General features: G+C 32.7%; 2 protein-coding genes across 3 annotated transcripts; both read right to left on the bottom strand.

Annotated features, from left to right (window-relative positions):
• Positions 1 to 2,094: 2,094 nt before the first annotated feature.
• Positions 2,095 to 5,468, bottom strand: LOC120132555 (protein NUCLEAR FUSION DEFECTIVE 4-like). Its single transcript, XM_039149297.1, has 2 exons — positions 4,927 to 5,468; positions 2,095 to 3,362 (listed from the first exon to the last, which is right to left on the bottom strand). The coding sequence occupies exons 1-2, from the start codon at positions 5,383 to 5,385 to the stop codon at positions 2,175 to 2,177; spliced, it is 1,647 nt and encodes a 548-aa protein (XP_039005228.1). The 5' UTR covers positions 5,386 to 5,468; the 3' UTR covers positions 2,095 to 2,174.
• A 4,530-nt stretch (positions 5,469 to 9,998) lies between these two features.
• LOC120132554 (pentatricopeptide repeat-containing protein At1g74750-like) lies at positions 9,999 to 14,136 on the bottom strand. Of its 2 annotated transcripts, none has more exons than XM_039149295.1 (2): positions 13,985 to 14,136; positions 9,999 to 12,704 (listed from the first exon to the last, which is right to left on the bottom strand). In XM_039149295.1, exon 2 carries the CDS (start codon positions 12,690 to 12,692, stop codon positions 10,116 to 10,118), a length of 2,577 nt encoding a protein of 858 aa, XP_039005226.1. In that variant the 5' UTR covers positions 12,693 to 12,704; positions 13,985 to 14,136; the 3' UTR covers positions 9,999 to 10,115. The 2 variants fall into 2 exon arrangements, with proteins under 2 accessions (XP_039005226.1, XP_039005227.1); XM_039149296.1 differs by having other exon boundaries at positions 9,999 to 12,695.
• Positions 14,137 to 22,692: the final 8,556 nt, after the last annotated feature.

Below are 22,692 nucleotides of genomic sequence, written 5' to 3'. Positions count from 1 at the left end.
CAGAAAAAAGCATAAGCCAGTAATTATTTCTTGAAAAAAAGGTTACAATCTTAATCACTTAAATTATTACCTTCCTCTTCTTTAAGACAAGGTTAAGTGTGTCTTCAAGTTGTCTCTTCTTGTGTTTTCTTGCTTTGTCTGAAGCACCTTCAGCTTCTGTAATATAGCTCAACGAAGTTATTGACCATAAATGATGGTAAACAAGACTGCATTTAAAAATTAAAAATTACTAAAGAAATAACCAAATATACTAGTGAGAACAAGGTGAACTACAGAAAAAAGGCTAATTACAGGAATACATTTCTCTAGCCACTTACAATACCCGTTCAACCTTTCTTCAAATAAAATGAATGGAAGAAAGAGAAGGGAAAAGAAAACTTGTGTATGTAGCTGTTACATCAAAATTGTAATGTAAAAAGAAAAAAATATTTTCATTGAGATTACAATCTAGACAAAGGAAAAATCAATCTTTTTCCATCTTAATGCTGCATCCAATCCAAGAACAACTTCATCAAAAAAAGATGAACATGGAAATTACTTAAAGGAAACTAATTTTTCCCACTTCTTTTGGAAACTATGTTCTTCACAGTAGTTAAGAAATGGTTTATTCCAAGCTCAAGAAAGTGACTAAATGCCACAAAGATAGTAACAGAAACCTCCTCGAAAGGAAGGCTAAAACAGAGTAGAAAATCAGCTAGCAATGAAGGTTTGATCAGTCCTCTGCATTAGTACTATAGTTTCCCGACCAAGGGGGGAAATAGGACATTGCATTCTTTATAAATTTTTCTAATTTCAAATCAAAGCAATCCCCAATAAGTTCTGCTCATTTTAATTAAGTGCTAATTTGCATCTAAGCAGGTATTAAGTCATCAATCAATCAATACAACATGAAACATCATAATAGAACGACTTACTCATCATTTCTAACTTGTCAATCTGCTCCATGATTGCATGCGGATCATTCTTCAGAATTCCTACCTCTCTCACCTTCTTCCCTTTCCTTCTTGCTCTGTTAGAATAAAGTACGCATTAAAAACAATTAAAACATTAAGTATATAAGAATTGTAAGGTGAGACAATTACTTGTATTTACAAGTTCGATTCCAAAGCAACTAAATAAAAGATATTTAATAAGCAATAACGACGATCGGCAATGGAAATCTCTCGTCGGAGTGGGGAGAAGTGAGGATTTATAATATTTATTCGATGTTTTCTTTTGAACATTACCTGCGCGTAATTCTGCATTTATCCTTAGGCACAATATTGTTTTGGGTAAATCATCTATTTGGTATACCACTTATTCTAATATTTTTGTTTTGACCACTCAATTATATTTTTAAGTAAAATCATATTAATGTTTTGGTTAATTTTGATAATTAACTTAACCAAGATGATAATATTTTAATAAATTACATTTAATCTTCAATATTTAAAATCACATATTATCGTTTAAATATGTTTAAATTCAAAAATTAGATGTCAAACATTGATTTTATACTATATAAGTTCTTTATACATACTTATGGAATTTGATTTTAAATAATTATATGCATGAGCTTTTATTTTAGTTTCATTTTTATAATTTTTTCATTATCAATATATAGGGATAGATCGAGACAGTAACACTCTTGAAAATTATAAATTATTATATTTTTTTAATTTTTTTATATTTTATATTGATAATTTATTTTGCTCCTATAATTATATAAATTCGTTTGTAACATAAAATTATACGTCGCGTCGATTCACATGATACCATTTTAAATTTACTTATTATATACATGTATAACTACATTTACCTAACATAAAAATAATTAGATACAATCTATCAAAAAATTAATAATTTGATACAATTTAAATAAATCAAAAAATATATATCACATTGTACATAGGAATAAAGTCCACATGTAATATTAAAATTGAATCTCATAAGTAATTCTAATCACAGAAGTGACACATTCCTCCTAGATTATTCAAATTCGAATAGTATTATTTATTAATATATATAAATTTATTTAAAATAAAATAAAAATATATTATTATAGGATAACATTATAAATAATCAAAATATTATAGTTCAAGTGGATTATTTTAAAAAAAAAATCAACATTACAATCTCTTAAAAATAATTTCAGCAGCTCCTCCATCGAAAGCTTTCATGATTGTTTCTCAAGCTCACGAAGAACGCCCTAATCTTTGAACAACAATCCGGCCATAAAACTTCCTTGTCCTGATAAACAACACGAATGCGACCATGAATCCGAGCAACGCGACCGATGCCATGATGAAAAACGAGACCATGAAACACCGAGTGCCGTAGCAAGACTTATCTTCGCCGGTCGCCGCTTTGTCGTAAATATACCCGATTATCCTCACGGAGAAAATGTAAGACCCCATAGGGCTGGCGATGGCGATCGTGTTGAAAATCGTGCCCATATGTCGAACCCCGAAGATCTCAGAGGTGATGGTCGGCATCAACGACCACTGCGAACCATAGCAGATGCCGACCACAATCGAGCCGATGTACAAGTTCCCGGGGAAACCGGAAGCTACGATCAAGTGACCAAACGTCAATGTTGCTAGTGTGATGACCATGAACAACGGCCTAGCCCAACCTTTGTGTAACAAAATGTCTGACAAAAAACCCGCCCCGAACCGACCGAGGAAGTTCCATATGCTCCACAAAGCAACCAAAGAAGATCTCTCTACGGTCGAGTAGCCGAGAGATTCACCAATTTGACTAATGTTGTTTATCGTGGCCAAACCCGAACCCATTCCGCATATCATAGCGATGAACAACAACCAAAAGTCCGCGGTAAGCATAGCTCTCGATAGATCAAAAACTTTATCATCTTGATCATCCGATAAGTTCGCATCCGAAGACAAAGCAACCGACTTAGCTTGGTCCGGTTCGCCGCAGATCTCATGGTACTCCCCTTGTTCTTGTACTCCATCGTATTCGGTCACCGGCATTGGCTTCGGATCGTACATTAAACAACTCGTTTCGAGAGAAGGCCGTCCTGAATCCCAGTGGGCTTTGAACGCGATTCCGAAAGGCGAGGCGAGTAGAGCCATTAGGACCACGAAGGCAACAATCTGAGCCCTTGCCGGTAAAACGAAGACGTTTTGTAATATTATGATGACCATGAGATACGCAGCGACGATCAGAGCAATGTAAGAGAAGCCATTCATGTGTTTCTTTTCGGAAACCGAGGTGGTTCCATGGATTTTGACGAAAGGCATGAGCAAAAAGGAGACTAGAGTTGGAGTGATGGCGAGGATCAAAATGAAAGTGGTCGGATCACCTTGGCATATGGTGTTGTACGCTTGAATCAATACTGCTCCACTTAAACCCAGAAAGCCCTGACATCAAACCTCAAATTATGAGTCCATATATACTTTTTGTTTACGAAGATAAAGACTAAATTGAATACTAATGAAGATTTGAGTTAAAACTATGAAACTTAAGGAGCTAAAGAACTAGCAGTGTAATTTCACCATTTTTAAAGGAAAAATTTGGGTCCGTTTTACTGTTTAAACTTTTAATTTTTTTCTAAATCATCGCTAACATTTAGTTTTCATTTCATTTTAGTACCCGTCATCAATACTCAATACGTTTAATACCTAAACTATCAGTTTTGGTCCATTCTAGTACCAAAAATTTCGATTTTCTCAAAACTTAAAGTTATATTTTGAACGGGGAACTAAAATGAAATAAAATTTTAAATTTTAACGACAGATACTAAAATGAAACAAAAAATAAACTTTATATATGCTTTTAAAAAAATGAAAGATTAAATATTAAAACGAACAAAAATTGATAGTTTATGTATTAAATGCGTAGTTTACCCAACTGTGTTCATGAACATTAAACGAACATGTCATGCACATATAAACGAATATGTTCGCAAATAATAAATAAACGAGCACCTTTAAAATTAATTAAACGAACTTAAACACGATATTAAAAATTTAAATGAACATGAACCAAATATGAATACCTTAAAAATAAATAAACGAACATAAAACACAATTTTATTTGCTCAAACTCGATTCATTCACTCTTATAAACCTTTAAATAAAACTAAAATTATACTAAAATTATTTTATCAATGAATAAAATTAAATTCAGAATTTTACTTTAAGAATATTAGAGTCTTTTTCTCTCTATCCAACTTGCCTAACTAATATAATCTAAAGTTTTTCCTATACAGTAAATTGATTGGTGCTGATAGAGCCACATCCACTTGACGTAGATATTACTCAAATATTTTTATTCCGTGAACTAACTTCCTTCCTACATTTATTGGCCAGCATTTTTTAGGCTTATTATATGAATTAGTACTTCAAGTTGACAACATTTTAAAATTAATATTTAAATTTTAAAATCTTTTTTTAATAATCTTGAGTAATTATTTGGTTAATAAAAAGTTTAGGTCAAACGTGGCTTCCCAGTCCAATATTAAGGTATATTTAAGACTCAATTGAAATTCACATAGAAATTTATAGATTACCTACTACGAGTGACGGTGGTAGGATTCGAATTTCACATTACAAGTTTAAATTCCTGAATCTCAATCGCTTGTATCAATACTCGTTGGCATCTTGAATAAGTATAAGATAATACATGTTCAAAGATAAATTTTCAATCACTTAAGACATTATTTATACCATGATATTTCTAATGTTTAAACTCGAAACTTGAAAAAATAACAATAATTTTTTTATCATAATATCGATTATACATTTGTTGGGAAAAGCAAATAATTTGTAGGATAAATTTATATAATATTTTTTTATTTGTTCTTATTTAAGAATTCAAAATATCTTTATCTATTAAAGAGTTAATATTTAATTAAATTATGAAAACCAAATAATAATAATAAAGCAAAAAAGAAAAAGGAAAGATCCATGGCTATTATTGTACCTTCATGATCCCCACAATGGTCCCACTGAAGTATTGAAAATTTTCCACGCCACTAACCACGTTCGCCGTATTGAAAAACGTTTGCGCATGGGCCGCCAGAAGCATGAACAAGCACATCACCGGCACCGGCGGCTGGCCGATCAACCCCACCACGGATGCCCATATGAAAATATACCCAACGAAGCACTGGACTGCGCCGGCCACGTGGACTACCCAAGGGCCACTAAGGAGCCCGCTACGGCGAGCGGTGACGGCGGAGTAAAGTAAGCCAGAGAGGATCCCGACGTTGGCGCCTATGTCTTTGAAGACTGAAACGGTGTCGAGAGTGGATTGGTCGTAGGATTGTGATGATTTGAGGATGGAAGAGTAGATGCCGAAGGTGTAGGATGCGCCGCCGGTGCATTGGATCCATATACTCGCCGCCGTGGATATCCATTTGGTGTGGAGGAAACTCTCCATGAGTGGAAGAATTAAAAAGAGAAAAACAAAGAACTTGGAATCTTGTTTTTGGCCAACTTTTTTGGAGATTAGCGTCCGGTAATAATAGCAAATAGAAAGATCAAAGATTTGGTGCGATACGTAAGAGAGAAAAATTCTTCAAAAAGGCATCACAAGTATATTTATCTTTTAAAAAATCAACGGCTCGTATTATTATTTTTTGACTATAACTCTCTAATTCAAAAGAATATTTAAAATGATTGTTTTATCAACGTTTTTTTTCGTAATCGACTGTTGAAGTATTGATGTGTCATTATATGATGTTGGTATAATAGTTCGTGGTGCTGATATAACAATCAAGAGTGGTAAATTAGTATGATGAATTATATAATATATTGGTTAAATTAATAACTCAAATATGACAAATGGATTGACACATCCATAGTAACATCAGTTTCGTGAACTTAAAAGGTTAATTATAAAAAATGTTGGTCAAAAGATCACATTAAATTTATTTTCTAAATTGAAAAATAACATTAAAAAAATAATACAAATATTATATTATTTTTTCAAAAGTATAGAAATTTGTAATGCCTTTTTAGTTTTGTTATTAGTTAGAGGTTGGGCTTTATGAATATTTTATAAAGATAAATTGTTTTGGACTACTATGTTTAAGGTTATTAAATTATGTTTAAATATTTTTTAACTATTAAACGTTGTAATATTATAAATAATAAACAAATTCATTATATGTTATAAAATGGTTATAATAATTTCATAAAACTATCTTTAAATTTATATAGAAATATTATTATTATTATTATTATTATTATATATTTTATGATAATTTTATAATATAATAATTATTTTATAAATTTTAAAATTTTAATAATTAAAATGTGCCTCTACAATACCTAATCTGGATTAGTCGATTAATAGATCGGATAATAGTGATTAATTCAAAAAAAAATATTTGAATACAAATCAATAAATTTTGATATATTTTATTTAATAATTAATTGTGATGATAGTTTTTTTTTTTCTTCCTTTTCTAGCGGTGGGGAGGAAGTCCTATTTCATGTTAAATACGAAGCACATGTTCACATGAGCAACTCAAAATATCCACCGAATGATTATGACTACAAGTCGACTTCTGGGATGCAAATATTCATAATATATAATGCACTTGTATAGTATATACACTAGAAATGATCGTCCAACTCAGTTTGTAGAGTACACGGTTTTTAACCTTAAGATCGTGGGGTCAAGTCCCACGGAGGGCATTTCATAATTCGGAAGTCTCACACGGAAGCTGCTTACACCTGACTTTGGGGGCAGCCCACTATCATACCTCTCCCTTACTCCATTACATATAGGAATAAGGGTCAGCTAATTTTTGTATAGTATATACACTAGTACCAAAATTATTAAAATCACAAGTATAATTAAAATAAAACCTACTTGTTATATGGGTAAAGTGCACAAACAGTCCCCCGATTATATGATACTCCTTTATTAAGTCATTCAACTATCAAAAGTTATAAAATAATCCTCTTATTTTGTTGAGTCCCTTGACTATTAAAAGTTACAAAATTGCCATCCGACTATTCATTATGTTCCAAACTCGTTGTTATTTGTTAAAAATTTGACGGTTTTCTGAGCTGAACGTTAACCTGTTAACTGTGGTATGATAAAATCTGATCACATAATCTCAGACGACTATCTTACCTCAGTCATCATGTTAACATCCAACTTATACAACCGCCAATTTTTTAATGGAAATGACGAGTTTGGAATATAATGAATAGTCATGTGACCATTTTGTAACTTTTAACATTTAAGGGACTTAATAAAGCAAAATCCAATAGTTAGAGAACAATTTTATAACTTTTAATAGTAGAGAGACTTAATAAAGTAATACTCTATAATTGAGGGACCATTTGTGTACTTTACCCTTGTTATATTGACTTTTAATAAAGTTTATGATTTTGTATTTGTTAACGGTGTTTTAATGTATGCACACATTTTATTAAATCAAAATTAAGTACTTAAAGAAAGAGTTTTGTCGTTAGGTAAAGTTTTTAATCTTGAGGTCGTGGGATCGAGCCCCATGGAGGGCATTTCATAATTCGAAGGTCTCCTACGGAAGTTGCTCTCAATCTAGTGTTGGGAGCAGCCTACTATCTTAACTCCCCCTTATCCCATTACATATGGGAACAATGGACAACCATTTTTTAAAGTTTAAAAAAAAATAAATGAGTCGAAATCAACTAAAAATTTTAAGGTAAAGTATACAAATGGCCATTCGACTATAGGTTATTACTTTATTGAGTCCCTCGATTATTAAAAGTTACAAAATGATCATTTGACTATTCATTGCGTTTTAAACTCATCATTTATCGTTAAAAACTTGTAACAATTTGAGTTGTATGTTAACCTACTGACTATAATATAATAGTTATTTGAGATTCTGATATCATATTATATCATATATTAGTCAACATGTTAACGTCAAATTCAAATTGTCATCATTTTTTTAACGGAAAAAATGAGTTTGGAACATAATGAATAGTTGAGTGATCATTTTGTAACTTTTAATAGTCAGAGAACTTAAAAGAGAAACATCTTATAGTCAGGGTACTATTTTCTAACTTTTAATAGTTCTCTAACTCAATAAAATAACACCCAATACTCAGGGGACCCTTTATGTAATTTACCCAAAGTTTTATTTATAAGAAAAAAATAGTAAAAATTCTAATCAATCTCGTTCAGCTATCATATTTATGTAAAACACGTAACAAGTAAATGGCATATCTATAAATAAAAGAAGAAAATACATGGACTATATTTTTTTATAACCACATGCTTCTAAACGATTACTCCTGATCGGGTATTGTAAAGGCAAATATGACATCTCTAATATAATTTGTTTTATTCACAATCGTCAAGATTCAAATAACGGACTTTACTTAAAATATAAAATATCTCGTTCCACTAGACTAATCAATTGTTAGTTTTGTTCAATTGTATTTGTAATACCAACTCTCATTTTTAGAGAAAATTCAATAAAATACTACGAAAATTCAATATCTATATCCAATAGAATAATGTTTTATATGATATAATTTCTTACCAAAAAATATAGACAGTATAATATTTTATTATTAAATATATATCAATTCGCTTCAATATTATATAATTTAAGTAATAAATAATTTTATATTTAATATAGTACTAATGATAATTGTTTAGTTTACGGTTCGAGGAAAAGAATATGTGGTTGCGGATCTATTAAGGGTTTAGAATGGTTATGTATCAATTTGAAATATGACTTTTTTTTTATAAATCTTATATAAAAATTTTATGTGATTAATATATAGGGTAAATTACGTATTTAATACTTAAAATATCAATTTTGGTTTGTTTTAGCACTTAATCTTTCAATTTTTTTAAAACCATATAGTTTTTATTTCATTTTAATATCCATCATTGAAATTTTAACGTGTTTAATACCTAAATTATTAGTTTTTGTCCCTTTTAATACTTAAACTTCCAATTTTTAAAAAAATTAAAGTTAAATTTTAAACGATATATTAAAATAAAATAAAAATTAAACTTTAAAAAAATCTAAAAATTTAAGTACTAAAATAAACTAAAAACAATAATTTAAATATTAAACACTAAATTTATCTATGTGTACATCCTAAAAGTATTCTATAATACATATGTGTGTTGTGTACATCCGTTAGTCTCCATTGGCACATTGTAAGAACATCGGCGCAGCCACCAATTACCCGATCATCAAAAATCAGTTTATAATGCCAGAAATAAGGAAATAAACTGGACACGACACTGCATGACAGGACAGACTTCATAATAGAAAACATACCACGACAGTTTTGTCATCATACATAATCCAACTTAATGATCATGACTATTGGCAATGTTGCCCGTAATAGCAAACCTGAGAATATAAAATCAAACCCTCTCCAGAGTTTTAGACCGCCTAAGTTAAAGTTAAGGAAAGACGTGATAAAAAATATTTAATATTTTCTACTTGAAAATTTTGTTTATAACATTTTCGATTGTAAATCGAAAATATTAAAAAAATTAACATTTTAAGTTACGTCAAACCAAAAATATTATGATTTTTATAACATTTTAACTCACGTCCATTTCCTATCGTCCTTTAACCTTAAATTAAACCGCCGTATAAGAACCATCCGATTCTCTCTTCATCATCTTCCTCAGCTTGCAGTTATCTTAATACCACCTTCCCGGGGGGCACCATCAACACATCTACCTTGCTCTTCCACAAGTTTCGTTTCAAACGAAAAATGAATGATTAATTAATGTTAAAGACTTGTTTAATAAATACTAAAAACTAAAGCTTTAGTTTAATATTTGAGTGTAAAATGACTATTAATAAGTTATTTCAATGCAATAAAATACATGAAATTGATTTCCAAATGGATAGAACAATTTAGATCATGTACATAAAACTTCTCAGCCAAAAGTTTTTGCCATTAACCATTAAATATATCCTGCTGCTCAATCGCCAATCCGAAGCATTCGGGTCCAATGTCAGGTTCGGGTTTTCCATCAAAAAGCTCATCTAAACTGCAACAAAATGAAGAAGCTGGCATCAGCTCCTTATTTAACTATAGTAAAGGCAGCTAATAATATATAAAAAAACCTCTTCTACTTCCTGCAACAAAACTCCGTCGTGCTCCGGCCCGATGGACCGCAAACTACAGCAGATGCATCCGCTCTACGTATGATTGAAGTAACCATCGGTTAAGAGGCTCTCCACACCCTACGAAACACCCGGAGTTGCCATTCTCGGTGAAGAACGGGAAGCTAAAAATGTTAAGAAGATCTTGAACGGATTGTCGCACGAGTGATGATCCGGTAACCCTGCTCCGCCTGCCCCATCCAGTCACTATATCGATCCTGCTGGGAGTGACTCCTGAGACCAGCATTTGTTGGCGAAACCAGGCAAGTGTCCTAGACAATGCTGTTACAGCAGTACCGTCCGACATCACATGCAGGTTGATCAGCCAATAACATGAGCTTTTCTCTCTAACAGCATCGGGATATACGTTCTTCTCCATGGCTACCTCCCAAACAGACCCGGCCTCCTCCTTTAGCCCCGATTTGTGAAGAAAATCCACAACGGCATCCACCAGCCCCCTCTTGCTCTCTCTATCCTCACTGTGCATCATATCCAAGAACTTGTCCACATGATCCCACACATTTCGACCGTCAGGTCCTGCTGAAGGCATACTTAGCAGAAACATATGTGCAGGATGACCTGTAACAGACAAGAGCTGGCAACAAGTCCCCATATCATATGGTGACCCGGCTTCTGTACAATAACTCAGTAGCAAGGTATAAGTTTGCAAAGAAGGATTTAAACCCAAATCAAGCATGCTTTGCAGCAAGTTATAAGCATCCGACAACCTGTGTACCCTAAGGAACGCACTGAGCAAAGAATTGTAAGTAGGAACATTCGGGAGCAGCCCTGCTTGTAGCATGGCCTGATACCATTGCCAAGCCTTCTCGATATTACCAGCCTTACCCCACATGTCAACCAGCAGGCCGTAAACAGGTTCATCAGGCACCCAGTTTTTCCTTTTCATCACACCGAAAATTGCTTCTGCTTCATCCAGATATCCACAGTGTCCAAGCACCTCCATTACTATGCTGTATGTGACCTTGTCGGGTTCAAACCCAGCATTCTGCATATCACGGTAAAGTTTTAACGCACTGTCATAGTTCCTTGCCTTTGCATGCAAAGCGATAATGATGTTGTAGGTGACTAGATTAGGAACACAACCTTGATCGACCATCTCATAAAACAGCCTGTCGGCAGCAGGCAAGTGCCCAGCCTTTCCAAGACAGTTGATTATCACACTATAAGTGAATGTATCAGGAGAAAGGCCAAATGCTTGCATTCTTTGGTACAAGTCCATGGCAACATCAAGAAACCCAGCTTTGGCATGGATATCGATAAGAGTACAATATGTGACACGATCAGGTTCACAACCTATTTCCTGCATTTGATTGAACACATTGATAGCTTCTTTTAAGTAGTTTGCACGTCCATAACTATGAATAAGACGATTGTATGTCACAACATTTGGCCGACAGTCATCCTTCACCATCTGGTCGAGCAATCTATTTATAGCCCCAAATTGCCTCGCGCGACCGAGGATACCCACCATGGTGGTGTATGTATGACCGTCGTGCTTGAATCCAGCCTTGTTTTTCAGCCAATAGAAAAAGCCGAGAGCAACTAAAGGATCTGGTATCTGCTTTAGAACTTGGTTAGCTTGATATGCATCCATTGAAAAGTTGAGATTTTCAAGAGCCTGCTCGGCAGCAGGGCCCCACTTCAGCTGTTGCAATATCTGGGATACAGCTTCCACCGAGTGCCCAGTGCCTCCTAGTGATCTGCTCATAGAAACTTCAGTTGCCATTTTCATGTCTCTAAAGGATTTCCTGAAGCCATCCATGCCGGAATCTGAAACCTTTGCACTTGAAGGTATTTCATTGAAATTAAAATTTGACATGAAACGATGAGATTGAGCTTTCACTCTCTGTGGTATAGGCTTCCTCCTATCATAAGTATTTGCAGAACTACTATATGTTTTTGATGAATCCACAAATTCGGCATTCGAAACTCGCTTGTAACCTTTGACAAAATTGGATTTGTTAACTCTATCTTTTGTACCATGGTAGCTAACTGTTTGTTTTTTCCCAGATGCTACTTCAGATGACTGTTTTGGGTTGACTTTGGCAGAGTTCTCTCTTTTGACAGGCTTGAAAGCTGGAGATTTTATATTTGGAAGGGTCCTTGTCGATTCAACCACATATTGTCTAGGTAAGCTTAATATTCCACCCCCATCAGACAAAGGAAGCTTATAATTCATCAAATCGGACAAGAATGACACAGCTTCGATGCCTGCTTTAACAAACTGGTCAGAAATGGTAGCTGTTGCACGTTCATCATGTTGAACGGCATTAGTGCTGCTAGCAGAATTTACAATGTTAGATCTGGGCAAAGGAATAGGATGAGAGACAAACTGTGTTGCTCTCTCGGCTTCATGAGAATCTACAGCTTGGGATGCAGGCCCCAACTTCAGAGCTCCCATAGCCGAGGGTTTCGACAAAGCTTCATTTCTTATGTTCTGACTTCTTGAAACATAGGTCTCATCTTCGGGGCACGTGCACGAATTTCCATCTGCAGCAGTACCTCTTGAGCCACTAAACAGAAATGATCTTGCACCATTGGACAGGTTACCAATATGCTTTGCTCGTAACATGATCTGCACAGACCAGAAGATTTTTCAAGGAAGAGAAATAGTTTAACCCCCATATATCAACCAATAAGAAAAGCATCGATTATACAAAGGCACGACACTAAACCGAACCAAAGGCAAAGAGGGTAATCTACATCCTTTCAACAAAAGGAAGAGTGTTACATGCTACTAAATGTCAACTAAATCCAGCAAAGCCCTTCGATGTCCTCACTCACATCCGGAAAAGCAAAAGAACAGGTTGTACATCATAGAAAATAAGATGTGGCTTCATCTAAATTTTGCACCAAATAAGAATCACACTCGAAATTATATCACAAAATAAACAAACAGCTTGTTGTTTATAAGAGGTTTTCCATAAATAGTATGTTACTGAAAGATGTTTCAGCTATAACCCTCTTCATCAATTACAAATGAGAGCAGTCCATGAGCCTACAACACTTTGCCCACCAATATCAACCATTCTGGGCACCTTATCTACGCTCTGCAACTGTAGATGAATAGTTTTCCGGAACGAGAAAGAACCGATCCCAGAGGAGACATTCAAACGCTTATAATGCAACGGAGAAACAAAAATAGCTGAAAAGAATGACAATTGTATCATGCAAAAAGTGATTCCTTTTTTTTCCCTGCCAAAAGAAATTATCCATTCTTTTCTATCCACTAATTTCCATACTAACAGTTCAAAGTCCACTGAAAACCAAACATACAGTGCTCTATGTTTTCGATCTCCGAAAGCTCTGAAAATGATAAAATTTCTAGAACTAGATCTCCAAATTACATAATTTGGCAGTCCTTCCCCCTCTAAATTCTCCATGAACCTTAGTATCAAACAAAGGAAAACTGAATCAATCAAGTACTGCAAATAACTTCAAATAACACCAAGTTCTCTCTTTTACACAGCAGATCAATGAAAACAACAAAACAACAGCCAAGCAAACCACCATTCTTATCGCTAGAGCTTTCCTTGCCTTTGACTTATCTCCTAGTGCTTCTAAAAATCTAACCACCGTACTTTTTCTTCTTTGTCGCCGTTAAAACACACTTTAAACCCAAAAGACAATGACCACGACATAAGAAAAAAAAAGAAAATCATACAAAGAACATGCAATTTCCTATACATCTGAGAATGAACCAACGAAACATATGTGCTCAATCGTCGAATAAAGGGAGAAAAGAAGAACCCATTAGTCTTAAAACCATATAGAAGCAAAAGAGCTGAAACCCAGAAAATAATAAGATCAATATAATGCAAAAAAAAAAAAACAAAGATCATAGTTTTATGAGAAGAAAAATACCTGAGAATGGAGTTGAAAATTCTGAGTTTGTTTCAGAGGGAACTAAAGGGGAAGCCTTTGTTGAAAAAAAAAATGGTGGAAGAGAAATAGAGGCTGCTCTCTTCTTCCCTTTCTCTATGTTGTCAACCCTCTATTTGTTCCCCCCCCCCAAGTAAATTGGGAGTGGCTGTGACGGTAGTTGTTCTCACAGCTCGTCTTTTGTCTTGTAAATTTCACACTTTTTTCTTTATTTTTTTATATGTTAAAACTATAGAAAATGAATAATCTATTTATTAGAGTATAATTAAATAATAACTTTCATAATTAATTGGTATATTTATTTATTTTGTGTGAAAAAAAAATATTTTGCTTTAGGGTGTAAATATATGAAAATAAAAGGAGACAACAAAGCAACTATGGAGACTTGTGGATGTGAGGTTATCTTACAAGACAAATTAGACTCATTACATTTATACTTTAATTGTCATAAATTTTATACCAAAATTTATGGTAATTATTTTAATAATAATATTCTTTATTTTTTTTCATAATTTATTTAAATTATTGTCTTAATAGTATAATATATTTAAATAAATTTAAACTATAAGTTTAGGAATCCAAAAGATGTCCATATATTCTTCAGTAACAAATATTAAATTATTAACATAATATAAAATTGATCAAGGAGATGTTAGGATGCTCATAAAAATTTTAAATTTTCAAATAATTTTAATATTTTATGTATTAGTTTAATTTTGCATACTTTGAAATCTAAAATTTATAATTTATACTCTTTAAATTTTTAGAGTTAATTATAGTATATGTCTCCAAACTACTACTCTCATTTTAAATTGATCCTTAAACTTTTGAAAATTCTAATTTCACTCTCAAACTATGATACTCAGTCTGAAGTAGTCTTTAAACTTTCGAACATTCCAATTTCATACTCAGACTATGTAAGTATGTAACTAATTTTAAATCTTCAAAATTCATCTCGAATTCATCCAAATATGTAACTAATTTTAACCATAAGTTAACCTAAACTTTATTTTTTTCAAACATATAATAATATAAATTGACCTAACGATTTTATTAACATGGAATGTGATTAGTATATACATATAATTTGGGGTAAAATTGAAATGTTGAAAATATTTGGAGACCAATTTAGAATGAAGGATATAGTTTGGGGATGAGACTCAAATGCTCAAAAGTTTGAGTACCAATTTAGAATGATAGTCATAGTTTAATTATGAAATTGGAATATTTAAAAATTTAGGGACCAATTTAAAATAATAACCATAGTCTGGGGATGCATGATACAATCAACTCAAATTTTTAATATAAACTTTAAAATCTCTAATTTAATTCATAAGCTTTTATCAAATATTTTTATATTCAATAATCATATATGTCTAAATTATATTTAAAGTTGAACAATATTAAAGTCCTAACTAAGGGTGTAAACGAGCCGAGTTGAGCTCGACTCGAAAACTTTGAAATGAAGCTCGACTCGGCTCGAAAACTCGCGAGCTTAAGATTTTCAAGCTCGACTCGAACTCGAAATCCTAAATTGAAGCTCGTGATCAGCTCGAAAAGGCTCGAAATGAAAAAAAAAAAATCTTAAACTTAACTCGATTAAAGCCTCAAACTCGAACATGAACTTTAAATACAAAAAATCTTACTATATTTTAAAAAAAAAAATCAATACATAAATATTAATATTATTAATAATTTATTTCTAAAAAAATAAAATCTTAATATATTATATTTTCGAGCTACTCATGAGCTTTTCGAGCCGAATATCGAATAGCTCGTTTCGGCACGTTAAGAACTCGAGTTGAGCTCGAACTCGAGTCCATTCGATCCGAGTATTTATCAATCCTTGATCGAATCAATCTAAAGTAACTCACGATCTGTCTCATCTCATTTACAGCGCCTAATCCTAACAAAGTTGTTCACGTTTTTCAATTCAATTAGTTTATTTTGTCTAAAAGACTCATTCAACGTAAACATATATAATATTTTTATTGAACCAGTCGCCCACGGTTGGCCAAGAAATCTCATTTATAATTATTTAATATAAATTCCTATCAACATCGGTACAGTGTATAGAAGATTCTCTTCATCAACGGTGGTGGATCCATCAGAGATTCGAAAGTAGTTGGCACGAATTCGTAAATTTGATTTTTTTTAGATAATTACATAGTTTAGTAATATGTTGATTTTAAAAATTTAATTATACTTATTTTTTATAAAAATTATATATATGTATCCACGCTAACAATTATTTATTGAGGCCCATAACAAAAAATAAAAGAGAGTTTAAATCGATTGACCTTTTCTTGTACTCTACAAATAAATAGTTGTAGTGTTAAATGTTTCTTGGAGCACAAGCAGGATTTCAGAGTTCGTAAATGCTATACTTTTGTTAATTGCCGGTACAACTCGCATAGCCTACTCGCTGCGTTCATTAGCCACGTGTTTCACAGGCTATAATTACTTTACAAATTAACCTAAAAAATAGTTAACTACATCACGCGTTCCCATTCTACCACCCTCGTTTTAAAATTATCTCTAAACTTTTAAATATTTTATTTTTATATTAAAATTATGACTATTGTTTTAAATCAGTCCTCAAACTTTTAACACTTCATTTTCATCCCTAAACTATGATATTCATTTTAAATTAGTCCCTTAACTTTTTAAACACCTCAATTTAATCTTAAATTATACGTATATACTAATCACATCCTTTGTTAATAAAATCATTTGACTAAGTTATATTATTACATTTTTCAAAAAATAAAATAAAATTTAGGTTAAACTATTGTTGAAATTGATTACATATTTGGATGAATTTGAGGATAAAATTGAAAGATTCAAAGGTTTAAGGACTAATTTAAAATAATATTCATAGTTTAAGGATAAAATTAAAATTTTCAAAAGTTTAAGAACTAATTTAGAATAAAAATCATAATTTTGAGATGAAACTAAAATATTTAAAAATTTAAAAATTAATTTAAAATAAAAGTCATAATTTAAAAGCATATAATGTAATTAATTCTAAAAAATAAGCACCGTATCTCTGAGAAATATGGACAACACAACCCATATATCTTGTATTGCTTAAAAACTTATTTGTGGCTCATTCATAAGTTCGTTTATCAATTCATTTATAAATTCGTTTGTTCTATTTTTTTCTTCTTATTTTTATATTTCTTTGATTCATTATTGATTTATTTTTCATTTTTATATTTTAAATATTAATGAAAGTGAAGATTAAATTGAACACAAAATAAATTTTGAATTTCACTGTTAGTATGTATTTCGTCCAAGAAATTCTCATCTTTTTTCAATCCAATCGTTCGATGTAAGTTGTCAACAGAGACGGACGCAATATTTTATGTTAGGGTGTAAACTTGAAGTCATAAATAAATTATTTACATACGACACGTGAAGTTGATTTCGAATTATTATATGATATTAACATATTTTTTGAGTATCCAATGAGTATCTTTAGTGATAAAGATAATATTGTTCTTTTTAGACGACTTGTGTTTGAGCAATCGTATTTTATAAATTAACAATCAATATTATTCTTTTTTCTCCCCTTTTAACACTAGGCTTTTAGCAATTAAATATATTCATAAATATTTACCCCCACAAAATAATAAAATCAATATTATTATATTTTCATAGTTCCTCATAGTTTCGGCTATAGATAATTACTTGAGGTCATGTCCTTCTTTTAGATCTCATAGGTCGTATAGGGGGTGGGCTCGACAGAGTGGTGTCAAGGAGACTAGACTTAGAGTTTGTACGTTGAATGTAGGCACATTAAATGCTAGGCTGTTGGAGCTGACCGATGTACTAAGTAATAGAAAATAGATTTTGCATATATTCAAGAGACTAGGTGGAAAGGGGCTCGCGCCAGAGAGTGTAACGGGTACAAGTTGTGGTATTCAGGCGTAGATAACGCTAGAAATGGGGTGGGTATCTTGGTATCCTCTAGGCTCAAGGAAAATGTAGTTGAAGTTTGAAGATACCGTGATAGGATCATGATGATTAAGGTTATTATAGAAGTGGAAGTAGTGAATGTCCTTTCAGTGTACGCCCCACACGTTGGCCTAGGGGAGGGGGAAAACGTTGCTTCTAGGATTCGTTAGATGATGTACTTAGGAGCATTCTGGAGGACCAAAGAGTTTTCATAGGGGAGACTTCAATATCCATATATGTAGTGAAATCAACGGTTATGAAGGTGTTCATGGGGGGTTTCGGTTTTGGTAGTAGGAACGAAGATGGGTGAAATCGACGGGTATGACGGTGTTCATGGGGGAGACTTCTTTGGCTTATTTAATAACGGTGCCTCTCCCTGTAGAGATAGTAACGTTGATAGGTCAGTCGACCATCATACTACGACCAATGACTGTCCTACAAGTAGGATTGAGATTGAGGAAGTCAAAATGGCCCTTAGAAAGATGGGGAGGGACAAAGCTGTCAGTCCATATCAAATTCCTATCTCTGTGTGGTTGACCTTAGGAGAAGAGGGAGTTAAGTGGTCGACCAATATCTTTAATATTATTTTAGAGACTGCCAAGATGCCAAAGGAGTGGAGAGAGTCGATGGTGATACCAATCTATAAGAATAAAGAAGATCCCCAACGTTGTGGTAACTGCAAAGGTATTAAACTACTCAGTCATACCATGAAGCTATGGGAAAGGGTGATAGAGGCTAGATTGAGACATGTTACTAGGGTTTCGAAAAACCAATTTGGCTTTATGCCAGGCAGGTCTACTACGGAGGCGATTTATCTACTTCGACGGCTTATGGAGAAATATAGGGGAAAAAATAGAGATCTTCACATGGCGTTCATTGACCTTTAGAAAACGTATGATAGCGTACCCCGTGATATGATCTGGAAGACCTTGGAAACGAGATGAATCCAAACTGCTTATATCCGGGCGATTCGTGATATGTACTGTAGATCTACTATATACGTCAGGATTACAGTTGGCGACATCGAGGCATTCCCGGTGGAAATCGAACTCCACCAGGGGTCGGCTCTTAGCCCTTACATCTTCGCCTTGATTATGGACGACATCAGTGGGAACCAAAACGATGAAGATGTAGAAGTTTGCATAAAATGACACGTTCTCCCCTCAAATGATTGTTTCAAGTACCTAGGGTCTATGATACATAAAGATGGGGTGTAGACGATGACGTTATACACCGTATAAAGGCAGGATGGCTAAAGTGGAGGGCTACTACTGGAGTTTTGTGTGACAAGAAGGTGCCTCTAAAACTTAAGGGAAAATTTTATAGCATGTCAATAAGAATAGCGCTGCTGTATGGATCATAATGTTGGGCAATCAAGAAGGATCACGTAAGGAGGATAGAGGCCGCATAAATGAGAATGCTTCGATGGGTCTGCGGTAGGACTCTGTGGGACATGACACCAAACTCTGCAATTAGGATGTCCTTGGGGTTGGTGTCTGTATCCGAAAAAATGAGGGAGGAAAGACTATGGTGGTTTGGGCATGTCCTTAGGCGATAACCGTCGGATGAGGTCAGGAGGGTAGAGTCGATTACAGCCGACGGTGCCAGAAAGAGAGGACGACCAATGAGGAAATGGGTAGACTGCTTGAGATCTGATTTGAAGGATTTAGCCCTTACCGAGGACATGACCTTTGACAGGATAGTATGGAGACTTAATACCATGGTAGCCGAGTAGTGTGGGCCACAACCATAGGATGTAGCATATCTGTCTTCTTTTTTAATGCATTTGTAGTAATTTTCATGACTTCTACTTTTTATATGGTTATGTCATTGTAATCTATGAAGGCTTTGAACTAGGGTAGCGGAGTAGTGTTGCCTTAGTTTAGATTTTAACCCATTTGACTTTATACCTTCTCGTAGCTTGCTATCGCTGACTACTATGTATCATTCTCTTCATGTTTCTTCTTTTTAAATTTAGTTGGGACTTACGTTTTCTGTCTATATGCAGAGATTTTTACGCAGGGATTTGTTTGCAGGGATTACTTCATATTATAGATGCGCATATGAAGACTGCATATGAAGTTTGTTCAACTATGTATTTATTTATTTATTTATTTATACATGCATTGTATTTTATATTTATTTTTAATTATTTGACTGCCGGAAGTCTTCTACGAAAGCTGCTCTCTAACTGTCGTTGAGGGCAGCCTACTACCCTACCTCCTCTTTACCTCATTGTATATGAAAATAGGATTTTGTTGTTGTGTTTGAGCAATCGTGTCTGCATGATGTATGTTGTTAGTGACTAATAAATATCTTAAATAGATAATATCGTATAATCATTTCATATCATAACAAAATATTTATGTTGGTTGAAGTTTAATTTTATTTGAAATATAAATTTAAATTTTTCCATATTTTATTATATTTGTAAATTTAAACATATTTTAAGCTTGTGTGTAATTTTCTTATAGAATTATTATTCTGCTTTAATTTAAAACATCAATTATAATGCACCATGACGTTGAGTAATGTAAAAGGGCAGTGAAAAAGGGTATTTTTCCTTTTTTTCCCAACATAATGATGGAAGTCATCTCTGTCATTTTGTCTTTATTTTTTGGGGTTTACTGATTATTCATGACGGACTATAAAGTGTCTCCCCGCATTTAAGGGAACTCTGGAGAGAATCTAAAGAAAGATAATTTAATTTGAAGATATAAAAATATGATCGAAAATATTATAAAAATTATAATACTTTAAGTTGGGTGTAACTTAAAATGTTATATTTTTTTAACATTTTTCAATTGAAAAATTTATTTGAAATATTTTCAGTTGACAACCGAAAATCTTACTTTCTATATAATATTTTTCTGTTCAAAAAATATATTAAAAAATTAATATTTTAGGCTGTGCTCAACTGAAAATGTTATAATTTTTATAACATTTTCGGTCGTAACCATTTCTAGTCGTTCTTTAACCTTAGTTTAAGCTGTCGTAAGGTATAACTACCCGAGATGCTTGATCGTTGGTTTGTGAGATTGAACTTAATAATATATAATAATGTATTCATTCATTTTGTCAATAACTAGTTGCTCTAATGAAATTTTATCAAATTCTTTAAATAAGGTTTCATTCATTACTTTATGAGATTAAACTTAATAATATATGATGATGCATTCATCAATTTTACCAACATTATGTTTTATCGATTTCTTAAATTCAGTATTTGTGAATGAAGTAAACTAAATTGGGATAGTTGGCTCGTCTTTGTAATACTCGAATTGAATTAATCGATTAATAAATCATATATCGATAATTATTTCTTAAAATATAATAATTCATAAATATAAAGGTTAAAAATCAAGGTTAAGAAGAATTTGAGGGATATGTTACCATTTTACCGATTCCTAATGCATTAACGAAATAGAGAAACTAAATTTCACATTTACAAAGAATACAAAGACCGGGAGCAGAAACATAACCGGGGTCCTAAAAAGGTAAAATCATATTGAAGTCCCTCAAGAAATTATAAACTTTTATATTAGTAATGGAAAAACTGCATTTTGTCCCTTAAAATGATGAAATTATGTTTTAAATCTAAAATTTATGAAATCAGAAGTTAATACAAGGGTAAAATTACTCTTGGCCCTATTAGATATACCTTTTTTTAATATAAATATATGGTCATTGACGGATACATAAATATTTTTCAGGATGATTACACACATATATTATTCACATAAAATTTTCAAGGTGGACACAACTATTAAAATATATAATTATCTAAAGAAAATTCAGATTTCAGGGTAAGTCCGCTTACTCTGGATCCTTGATGGATCCGCCACTGAATATGGTAAAGTGGAAGGGAGGATCACATTAACTCAACATCAACCTTGCTTGATTTAGGGTAAAATTAAAGTAGAGATAAGGCAAGAAGGAAAGCCTTTAACTTAGGTAACCCACATACATATTTGTCTGAACGTTTGTCAAATTTGATTTGCTTTTTCGTTGGCAAGGTGGTCCAATAATTTGCGTTGACTTTGATGGGTTGGAATCAAGACTTTCAACCTCTTATTTGGTATATGTGGTTAGGGATGAGCATAAAAACCTAAAAAAAATCGACCCGAATTGTGGTGTTTGGACGGATTGATTCACAAATTTAAGAATGATAGTTATTTGAATCGAACCGAACTTTACTTGAACTGTATACACTTCTAGAAGTGGTATTAATTAAGGACGTTGGTTGATTAGGATATTCATTCCTCATCTTGACCACGTCTCCACCTAATTTTTCCACTCCAAATGCCCATGACCGGCCTCCCCCTTGTTTAGTCATATTGTCCCATTCTTGTATTATTTTCAGTCACGGTGAAATTTTAAAATTTTAAAAATATAAGGATTAAAATCGACTAAATTGGAATACACCGACTAATTAATTTGTCTACGTTTAAAACTAATAAGGACCTAAAGAAAATTTTGACCTGAAAATTAAGGAGCTGAGACTTAGTTTACCTAGCTTCACAGCCAAGAGGGCTTATAAAGTAATTAGATATAAAAATTAGGAGGGGTCGATGTTTAATTTATTTGGCTATAAAACTAAGATAACCTAAAAAAAGGTCCTCTAACTATAAACTATTGTTTTATTAAGTCTCTTGATTATTAAAAGTTATAAAATGATACTTCAACTATAGAATGTTGTTTTGTTAAGTCCTTAGACTATTAAAAGTTAT

This window comes from Hibiscus syriacus, unplaced genomic scaffold (genome assembly GCF_006381635.1).
Source record: "Hibiscus syriacus cultivar Baekdansim isolate YM2019G1 unplaced genomic scaffold, ASM638163v2 tig00110569_pilon, whole genome shotgun sequence".
Classification (NCBI taxonomy): Eukaryota; Viridiplantae; Streptophyta; class Magnoliopsida; order Malvales; family Malvaceae; genus Hibiscus; species Hibiscus syriacus.
The sequence above is the reverse complement of the archived record's forward strand: the minus strand, read 5'-3'. Positions and strand labels throughout refer to the sequence as shown.